We start from the raw sequence: 11,651 nt of genomic DNA on the forward strand, positions 1-11,651 counted from the left end.
TCAAACTTTCGCTCTATTGATTTTAACCTTTGACCGTCTTAAGCCCTCAAACTTTCGCTCTATTGGTTTTAAGACTTACTAATTAAATTAGACATACAAACCAAAAACAAGTGATATTTAATAAAACATAATTAAGCCAATTTATTTCGGATCCCACGATTAACTTACTTTACATACTGATATGTTAATTAATTAGCCAGACATACTTAAAGGAACAAACATGAAATTATAATTATTAAACATGAAATTATAATTATTAAACATGAAATTATAATTACTAACCATGAACATGTGCGTAACTAGATTTGTAAAGATAGAACAATATTATAAGAACAAGAAACTAAAGTAATTGCAAATAAATAAACCTGGAAGTAAAGCAGACGAAACAAACTTGAATAAAATTACGAACAAAACAAATCTTGAAACTTGAATGAAGCTTTGAAATAATGTCGGCAAGATTGTGATCCAAGAGTACATAAATTGTAGGCCTAAAACTAATGGTGTGGTAGTTCCTCAATGTGAGAAACTACCACTTTTACAAAGTGATAATTTATGCCTAAAACTATGAACAGCGCTTCCGCGCCTAAAACTTGGATGCCTTCAAATGAATGCTAAGACTCTTTTTATAGTGAATGGAAGTGGAAGTTATCACGTGAGAAGTAATGGAGATAGTGGGAAGTTGAGAAAATCATGGGGTGAGTGGACTTGGAATTGTCCACGAAATTAATGGAGAAAGTGGCGGGGTCCACGTGCTCTTGGAGACGGGCGTCTCTTAGTGGGCTTGGAGCTTGGAGACGTGCCTGTGAACTGGAGACGGGCGTCTCCCACTTGGAGACGTGGCAGTGGACTGATGGGGACGTGCGTTCCTTGATTTGTGGAGGGTGAGACGGCCGTCTCCCACTTGGAGACGTGGGGGCTTCTGCTTCACGTGGGCTGGGCCTTGCGTGTTCCACTTTGGATTCCTCTATTTGCACCTCCACTTATAATATTTGCCTATTTTCTTCTTTTTAAGTTGATTTTATCTACATTTCATCTTCTTTTGACAAATAGTTCTCAAAATGAACATAAAACCTGAAACAATGAAAATACCAGCATAATACCGACATAAAGCAACATAATTAATATAAAATAGGGAAATAATATATGTAAATCAAGCCTAATATGTGATACATTTTCGCGTTATCAAATACCCCCACACTTAAACCATTGCTTGTCCTCAAGCAATCAACCACATGGTAAAAAGAAATAGTTAAGCTTGATTCGAAACAAGGGCATGACACGACTCCTAATCATATTTGTGTTAGGCAAATGTTACATCGATAGGCAATAGATATCAACACCAAGGATACTGTAACGACACAATGTTCAAAAACTCCCTTCTTATACAAACCAATTCGAATTATGCCATTATAACTCAACCTATATCTCTCGTTTTTCCTTTCACTCTTTTCATTCAAGCGCAATCACATTAAGCCCGTTATCCGTACACGCACATAGTAGGGAAATCGGTTAGCGACTATGATCCTTTTCTTTTCTTTAGCACGGGGTTCTGGTTTTTTAAATGGTGAAGCCCCATCTTTCCCAACTGCGGTTGCGGGGGATCGAACCGTATTCCACCCTACCAAGCCCAGTACCAGTGACCTCTAGGCCAACCAACAGTGGGTGCTAAATATTAAATCCTTATTGGCTTAACAACCGTTGGGCTAAATGACCGTGTGAGGGTCACCTAACTTAGAAGGTTATTTTTCAATCAAAACATTTATCTATTAAAAACAGGATCATTCACTTATATTCATCGACTCCCTACGTAGTTTGTGCTTAAGATGGTGCCGACTGCTAATATAAACTACTTAAGAGCTACTTTGAAAACTTGAGCCTAAGGTCTCGACATAATGGGCATCCAAATTGATATCACATAATGAGGGGGTTTAGGGTGTCAGGACGGTATCGATGTTGTTGAAACATCTTCAAGTCCTTCTAACAATGCCTAAAGTGTGACAACCAAAATACTTTATGAGTGTGCATGCCATGCGTCAAAATTCAAATTTTTGTTGGAGGTTAAAATTTTCAAATTTTGGGGAAATTCGATAACAACAGAAAATCATATATAAAGACTTGACAACATAACTAGAAAACAATAAAGCAACAAATGAAAGCGGTAAAGCTTCCCCCCCACACTTAAACCAAACATTGTCCTCAATGTTTCGATCCAAGGTGGAGAAGAAAAGACAGAACCTATATGGATGCTACCGGCGGGCTATCTCAACCAAATCTGCTCCGCGTCCGGAGGAAATATCTTCTCCTATCATGCTCATCAACGGTGTCACCACTAGCACCAACACTCGTAGGAATGTGCGTGGAGACCCATTCATCTTTGAGATGATCGTCTATAGATTTTTCGCCTAGATATGGTCGAGATGTGATAAGCGATCCATATCTTTATTATCTGCAAATTCAAACAATAAAAGGAAAACAAATAAATAGAAAGCTCGTGGTTTGCTTCCCACGCAACGCTTTGTTTAACGTCGATAGCTCGACGGCTTAAGAGTGCAAGCACTCAAGGTGGTTCTCTTGAGAATGACTCCTCGGTTGAACTTTTAGCAAACCACGTTTTCCATGGCCACTTATCAAGCCATCTCACATATCCCTCACCTTTTCTTTTCTTTCTTCTGTGGGGTGGTTCATTCTTTTGAAATCGCGGTGGCGGTTCTGGATCTATCAGTGGTTTCAGCTTTTCAAGCTCGGGCTTAGTGATATCATCCACCACCTCAAAAGTTAACCTTACCCTCTTATCACTAATGATATCCTTAGTTTCATGGTCGTCTAAATTTCTCTTTTTATGCAAGACTTCAAATAAGGGTGCATTAGTGTTGATATTTTCCAATATCTTCACATACATTATGGATTTGGAGTCTACCTTAGCTTCCACAAAACTTTGCGAGAAAGAAATCTATGGGGTATAGGGAAGAGGAATAACAATAGGTGTTTCCCTCTCTACCTCTTCTACAACCTCCCTTTCAGATGGTGTTGGTGGATTTTTCTCAATCTCCACTCTTTTCTCACTAGAAATCTCTTCAATCACATTATCACTCTCCTCAATCTCATAATCACTCTCCTCAATCTCATTATCACTCTCCTCAGGAATTTCAATTTGTTCTTCACTAATGGTTGTTTCCATATACTCCTCAAGTAAGTGTCCTAGCGACTTTTGCTCAAGTTGGGAGATTTGAGTCTCTAATGCCATGTTGTGAGTCACGAGGGACTCAACCATAGTGGTCAGTTGCCTAAGGGTTTCATTGTTTTGAAGACTTTGTTTGATAAACTCTTGGTTTTGGACGGTTTGTGTCTCTACAAAGTGCTCCATCATGGCTTCTAATCTAGAGTAAGTTAGCGTCTCGTCGAAATCCTCCATTGATGTTTCGAAGTTAAAATTATGGGATTCTTGAGGTTCTTCAAAGGGAGCTAGCGTTGCATTTTGCGTTTCCTCAAAGTGCTTCGTCATCATAGATTCTAGCCTAGAGAGAGTTTGTGCTTCAATGAATTCCTCCATTAAGATTTCGAGGTTGGATTTATGATAATCTTGCGACTCCTCGAAATGTTGGGCGTGGTGATCGTAGAGGAAATTTGGTTGATGATAAGTTGGCGTTGCATTGAAATCCTCTATTGATGCTTCGAGGTTAGAATTATAGGATTCTTGTGGTCCCTCGAAATATTGGGTGTGGTGATCGTAGAGGAAATTCGGTTGAGGATAAGTTTGGTTGGAATTATAAAATTCTTGTGGTTCCTTAAAATGTTGGGATTGGTGATTGTAGAGGGAATTCGGTTGAGGATAAGCTAGTGTCGAATTGTAATCCCCAATTAATGTTTCGAGGTTTGAATTGTAGGTTTCTTGTGGTTCCTCGAAATGTTGAGATTGGGAGTTGCAGAGGTAATTTGGGTGAGAATGAATTGGTGGCGCAGCATTAAAATTCTCCAATAGTATTTCGAGATCGGATTTATAGGATCCAGGTGATTCCTCGAAATACTAGGAGTGGGGGTTATAGAAAAAGTTTGGGTGATACATAGTAGTAGATGAAAAGAAAGAAAAAAAATGCTTTAGTCTCTACGGTGTAACAACGATTTACGATATCGACTTGAATAGTCCCCAGCAACGGCGCCAAAAACTTGATCGCAACTTTACGTGTCTATTAGTCGGGATAACTGCAAGTGCACAGTCGTGTCGTGTAGTTTTAAAAGATATCGAATCCACAGGGACTATAAATCGACCTACCGTTATCTAAAGTTACAATGTAAAGCTAAGGCTAATGATATTTGGGTTGTTAATAAGGGGAAACTAAAATCTTAAATCTAGGAATATGATAATAAATGGATATCAGTATGTATTTCATCTAACTTAGGTGATCCAAGGTTCCATTGGCCAGATTCTAATTAAATCAAAGATCTTTACTAACTATGTTATTTAAAATTCCTCCTCTCAAACTCTCGCTCTATTGATTCAGACTACGATCCTAACTCATAATGTACGCTCTCGCCATCCCACCAGACTTAGAAAAGCTTTTTGGAAACAACGTAATTAATAAAATGCTTGTTTTATGAAGTCGTTATCTACTTAAATCTCCTAATCTCAAACTCTCGCTCTGTTGACTCGGAACATGCTAATATCCCTAACGTACGCTTTCGCCATCCCGCGCGGGTTTAAAAACACTTTTTGAAAATAAATAAGTTCTAATTAGTTTTAATACGCTTTCGCCATCCTTAAAACTAATGTCCTATGTCTACTAACCAGTTAAAGATCTCAAACTTTTGCTCTATTGATTTTAACGTTTAACCGTCTTAAGCCCTCAAACTTTCGCTCTATTGGTTTTAAGACTTACTAATTAAATTAGACATACAAACCAAAAACAAGTGATATTTAATAAAACATAATTAAGCCAATTTATTTCGGATCCCACGGTTAACTTACTTTACATACCGATATCTTAATTAATTAGCTAGACATACTTAAAGGAACAAACATGAAATTATAATTATTAAACATGAAATTATAATTATTAAACATGAAATTATAATTACTAACCATGAACATGTGTGTAACTAGATTTGTAATGATAAAACAATATTATAAGAACAAGAAACTAAAGTAATTGCAAATAAATAAACCTGGAAGTAAAGCAGACGAAACAAACTTGAATAAAATTACGAACAAAACAAATCTTGAAACTTGAATGAAGCTTTGAAATAATTTCGGCAAGATTGTGATCCAAGAGTACATAAATTGTAGGCCTAAAACTAATGGTGTGGTAGTTCCTCAATGTGAGAAACTACCACTTTTACAAAGTGATAATTTATGCCTAAAACTATGAACAGCGCTTCCGCGCCTAAAACTTGGATGCCTTCAAATGAATGCTAAGACTCTTTTTATAGTGAATGGAAGTGGAAGTTATCACGTGAGAAGTAATGGAGATAGTGGGAAGTTGAGAAAATCATGGGGTGAGTGGACTTGGAATTGTCCATGAAATTAATGGAGAAAGTGGCGGGGTCCACGTGCTCTTGGAGACGGGCGTCTCTTAGTGGGCTTGGAGCTTGGAGACGTGCCTGTGATTTGGAGACGGGCGTCTCCCACTTGGAGACGTGGCAGTGGACTGATGGGGACGTGCGTTCCTTGATTTGTGGAGGGTGAGACGGCCGTCTCCCACTTGGAGACGTGGGGGCTTCTGCTTCACGAGGGCTGGGCCTTGCGTGTTCCACTTTGGATTCCTCTATTTGCACCTCCACTTATAATATTTGCCTATTTTCTTCTTTTTAAGTTGATTTTATCTACATTTCATCTTCTTTTGACAAATAGTTCTCAAAACGAACATAAAACCTGAAACAATGAAAATACCAGCATAATACCGACATAAAGCAACATAATTAAGATAAAATAGGGAAATAATATATGTAAATCAAGCCTAATATGTGATACATTTTCGCGTTATCACTTACCATCTCCACTAAACCAACTAAATTTCTTTCATTTGCACGGAACATCCACCAAACCACTCTCCTCAATAAAATCATTAAATTCCCTCCACTCTACATTACTCCTACCAACACCTTGACCAACCCTCTCGCTCCTTTTTTTGACCGCATTAAAATCTCCTCCAATTATCCACTCCCCATCTAAGTATTTTTGTTTTAGAAGCAACAATTGAGACCAAAGGTCACGTTTTGCACTTATTGAACACGCCAAATAAACGTTAATAATGTAAAAAATACCTCCGTTGTAAGAGACTTTATTCCCGAGATAGCTGTTTCCGCTAAAAGAGAAAAGCACTGAAACTGTTTGATTCTTCCAAAGAGATAGAAGGCCGCCCGATAAACCTTCCCGTTACGAATTATATGGCTAATTCTTCTCCTTTTTAATAAACTACCTCCCCCCCTTATATTGAAAGTTCCTAAAATCATTGCAACCGTTCTTTAGACTCTAACAGACCTTCCATACTGTCAATAACCACTCTTTTCAACATGTCTAGCTTTTTCTCTACATCCCTTCTAGAATCACCAGTAACCACACCCAATTTAGCTATGAAGGACTGAAGTTTTCCCTCCACAGAAAAGTCAAAATTCGATAAAATTCTTTGGTTGCACCTTACAATGTCAGATTCTTCAGGTTTGTCTCCATAGGCCACTGTGTCAGACGATAGAACCGGGATACCTTGTGCTAATGGAAGGAAAAGCGAAGATGGGGGTGCAATAGATTTCTTGCGATGCCTCCTTATAATATTCTTAACAGCACCTGACTTAAAATTAGAACATATATTGGGCCCACTTAAGTCTGCTAATTGTTTGAACCTATCCTGCTTTTTTGAAACCAAATCCCTTTCTAATTCCACAGACGGTGACTTTTTAACAGGAGATAAAATAGGTGTGGTCCCCACCTGGAAATCACTACTTTCCAAAACTTTAGAAACTGAAAAAGTGGGTACAGAGATTGAGTCAGTAACAGAAGGGCTATATTATGATCGCGTCTTTTGGCCTCACACGCCACCCTCAAAGCTTCATCAAAGACTGCACCTTCTTTCTCCAAAACACGCCTTTTTCCTCTGCACCAAACTGCTTCCGGTCCAATCCCTCCAACCTTTTCTTCTATTGTTTTTCTGTTATCCTCCACCCCCTTTATGCTATCCTCCGCCACCTTTTGGCTAACCTCCGCCTCACCACCATCCCTCTTCCCTCCCATCCCGACAGAATAATCGCAGGAGCTAATATACTCCCCTTCCTCACCATCTCCGAAACTACTCTCCCCCGAGTGGATATGCAAGACGCTATCGAAGGAAGAAGAACAAATACTACTCTTTGCTAAAGTTTTAGGCTAACGAACTCTAATCATCACTCTAGTAATGTCCATATTACTGCCGGATAGAGTATTCTCATCGCAGCAAACGTATGTCCCAAGTCTGTTAGCCAGCTCAATGAAAAACTCTACACTCCAAGCGTGACAAGGAACTCCATGGACTCTAACCCACATGGCCCATTCTGAATCGAAATCACTTTCTAGCCACGGACGGATCGAACGAAACCATTGCTTCCACCACAACGACGAATCGTTAATCAGTTCTTGGATAACGCCTTCCTCCAACTCCTCTAGTAAACAAAGGTTTGCTCCTAAGGGAAAAACTTTGACTAGAAAGAATCCTTCAATCTCCAAGTGAGTTTGAACATTATATGACTCTCCTGAAAACGAAACCTCACCTATGAAAGCCTTCTTCCATCTTTTCTTGATAAATGAGTCAGCGATGAAAGTGATGAGAGGAGCCTCCATCTCTACCTCCTTAAAACCCTCACTCCTCTTTCCATTGGATACTGCTGCTGCATAGGAACAACCACCCCCTCCAGATCCGTTCCCCTTTGAATTAAGCTGGGGAGATGAAGAAACCAGCTTCTCTATGTCCTTCTGCTGCCTCTTGACATCCTCCACCCCTTTACCCTCCACTCTCTTAAATTTTGGTTGGTTGGCATGGATTTTTTTACCATCTATAATGATGTTATCGACCTTAGTTAAAAATTTTCCTATATACAATAGTATGTTTATTATGTATCTTTGATAAGGTGTAACCAATAATGTCACAATAAATTTTAGTGGGCTTTTCAGGAGTAACAATGGAGACTTCTTTAGAAGATTTTTTGAAAAATATGTGGCTTCACAATAATCTTTTTGTTGAGCTTTTAGGCACCTTAAAGGCCATTGAATTTTCTCAATCCAAGCATTGGTGAAACTTGTGCTGGTGACATGTTCCTCTTTAGTGGTAAAAGCTTTCAACAAATAAACCTCTTATCCTTGGACTCTAAGAAATAGATGGCTTAACTGTCAAGTCTACACTAGGCAGATAATTTTTTTTTATTACTCATGTGAATAAAGAGGCCAATTTTTGTGTCAACTTGTTGAAAAATGAAAGGCTTGGCTTACTTGGATACCATTCCTTCATTATTATACCATATAGGCTTTTGCCAAGTGTTTCTTCCAATAAGTTAGGGAGTCTAAATTTTAGGATCACACACTTTTGATTAAGGGCTTAGTTTGGTCCCCTCTTTTTTGTACTTATCTTTTCTTTTATTGAAATTTTCCTTCAACAAAAAAAATTGTATGTCTCATTATCTATGTAGCATATTCTAGACAATTAGTACATGGTGTTATATTTTCACTAATTTAAATAATTAGTATAGAAATAAAATTTTTATTCAATCACAATTCTTCGCGAAGATAAATTATATTCTTATGTAATATAATTGTGCATTTATAAAAAAATATCACTTATATAAATTTTGTATACCGTTTATAAAACTTTTCGTTGGAGATTGCTGTTAGGGAAATTGCCGACTCGTAACCAGCTCTAGAAAAGGAACATAATAGGTGATAGAGAGGATTGTAAATGCATCTTATGTGGAGAGGAAGAGGAAACATTAAGTCACTTTTTTGGCAACTGTAATGTTACAAAGAACATTTGACTCAAGGTTTTTAAGTGGACAGGAATTAATAAGGATTTATCAGATGAGGAGTTGAGACTTTATTGGATAAATTTTGACAAAATTAAGGATAAAGATGAAAGATTAACAATAGGAGTAATATGGATGGCAACGGCTTGGAATATATGGAAGGTTAGAAACGATATGCTATTTAACGGTAGCCGTTTCATTTTTGATGATTGTTACTTCGCTATTGTCATAGCCTCTTGGAGGTGGTTTAGTATTGTTAATGGTTCCTCTGTATAGTCTAATTTTCATTTTTGGAACAATTTATCTCTGAATTGTATCAAGAGATAAGGTAGACCCCTTGTAGAGTACTCCTTGTATTCTCGTTTCGTTTTAACGAATCATTCCGTATTAAAAAAAAATTCAATTACCAATGGGTGAGATGGAAGTTCCATATTGAAAAGACTTGTATTCATACATGAATTTACATTTAAAATTTTCAGCAATAATTTAAATAAAAATTGAATAGTTTATAAAAATTCATTTTTAAAATGAATTCCTTTTAAAAGACATAATACCATTGGTTGAATTTTTATAAATGATTCATTTTGCATAATAAATTAATATTTAGTCAATTGTTATATTTTTATTGATCCAAATTTATTAAAATTATTATATTAATTTAATAAGCTACTATTTATGTACATTTCTCTAAATATTATTTTGACCGTTGGATACACAACACGTGTATAAAAAATTATTCAAACACCAATGGTGTGATGGTAGTTCGACGTTGAAAATACCTATATTTCCTGTATTTTGCATTTAAGATTTTTAGCAATAATTTAAATAAAAAATTAATAGTTTATAAAAATTCTTTTTAAAACACATAAAATTATTGGTTGAATTGATATAAATAATTCATTTTGCATAATAAATTAATATTTAGTCAATTATTATATTTTTATTGACCAAAGTTTATTAAAATACTTATATTAATTTAATAAGCTACTATTCATGTACATATTTCTAAATATCATTTTGACCGTTGAATTATCAATAAATGATAATAAATTTGTGTTTTGACATTCCAATCTTCATCTCAAACATTCGACACTACTACTATAAAGATTGTTATTCTCTTCCACATTGATTATATTTTCCAACAATGGAAGAGAACAAATGGTCACCCTACTTTATGTCCCAAAACTCAAAAATTGAATCCTCAAAGAACAAACCCCTATGGTTTTCCACACCCACCAAAGTGGGAGAAAAAAGAGGGAACATAGGGTCTCCCCCCAACATGACCACCAACAACCACCGTGAAAATTTGTTGATGTCAACACCATCATCAAAATCACCATCCTCCGGAGCATTTTTCAATGGTCCTAGTGAACAAAAGGAGGATCTGGCTGCAATGCCCTTTAAGAGATGTAAGGGTAGACCACGGGGCTCCAAGAACAAACCCAAGTCCTATATTGAGATTGAAGAAGAACCCGATAACATCATGAAATGGGTTGTCATCAAAATCCCTACTGGAGACGATATAGTGCAGTCTCTCATCAATGTTGCTTTGCATCATCGAGCTAACATCACTATCCTAGGAGGTTTCGGTCTTGTATCTGATGTTACACTTCATAATTCAGTGTCCCAAGTCCCTCCGTTAACAATATCAGGATCCTCTCAAATGGTATCTATCAGTGGAACTTATTTCAATACCTATAATGGAGTTTTCATTGAACCTTTTCATTCTTCTTTTTCCATTTTCCTTGCTGGTGATCGTGGGGAAGTGTTTGGTGGGACTGTTGTAGGCAAACTTAAGGCTGCAGCTGATATTTTAATCACAGCCACTCTTTCGAAAAAGCCTGAGTTTTATAAAGGAGACACCATAAATAAAAGTATTCGAAAAGTTGAAGAAGATGGCCTAAAAGGTGTAAATGGTGTTACGGATGCAAATTCAAACCACCCAAATTATCAATTCCTTGCTCCTCCTCCAGGTTTTGAGGATGTCAAGCCGTGGAACCATTGCATTCATACTAATAATTACTAGATATCAAAACAAAAGCGTTGAAGGTTTACCAGTTGTTTTACTATAAGCTTTTTCATTATTGTTCTTTAAGAAAAACTAAATTTCTTAATGTTATATTTTCTAAGTCTTCATGTTGTTATTTATTCCCCCTCCTTTAGTTTTCTCTATTTTGTTTTTTATTTTATTCGACGTTCAAAATAGTTTTAATGCATTTTATTAGTTGTTAATTTTTTTTTTACGTACACTTTTTAAGCTGTTAACCTGTGAGATACCAAATGTGGTGGTTAAATACCTTAGTTAATTTAATTTGTCTCTATGCATGATTTTAAATACAAAAAAGAAATCAGAATAAAGGAAAATAAACCTGGTTAATAATGAGAAAATTCTCTTGCATTTATATTTATACATGAGGCATTCCATTCCAATAGTTTATGATAAGTAGTCGAATATTAGTGGATAACAACGATATAACTAACAAATAACTAATTAACCGATTTTATGTAATTAACTATGACCACATTCATGTAATACATACCACGTCTCTAAAAATATCTTTCAATATAGAGAAATAAATTTATATACTATATTCTCTGTTTCTAATTCAACTTTCTTCATCATATCATTAAGTTTTAACAACATGTATAATATAGGATAGGTCATGCGATTGATA

The 11,651-nt window shown here is 36.3% G+C and overlaps 1 protein-coding gene across 1 annotated transcript; it reads left to right on the forward strand.

Moving 5' to 3' along the window:
- The first annotated feature begins 10,255 nt into the window (after window positions 1-10,255).
- On the forward strand, window positions 10,256-11,002 carry LOC131659128 (AT-hook motif nuclear-localized protein 28-like). The gene has a single exon (XM_058928362.1). It carries the CDS (start codon window positions 10,256-10,258, stop codon window positions 11,000-11,002), a length of 747 nt encoding a protein of 248 aa, XP_058784345.1.
- Window positions 11,003-11,651: the final 649 nt, after the last annotated feature.

Source organism: Vicia villosa, linkage group LG3 (assembly GCF_029867415.1).
Source record: "Vicia villosa cultivar HV-30 ecotype Madison, WI linkage group LG3, Vvil1.0, whole genome shotgun sequence".
NCBI lineage: Eukaryota > Viridiplantae > Streptophyta > Magnoliopsida > Fabales > Fabaceae > Vicia > Vicia villosa.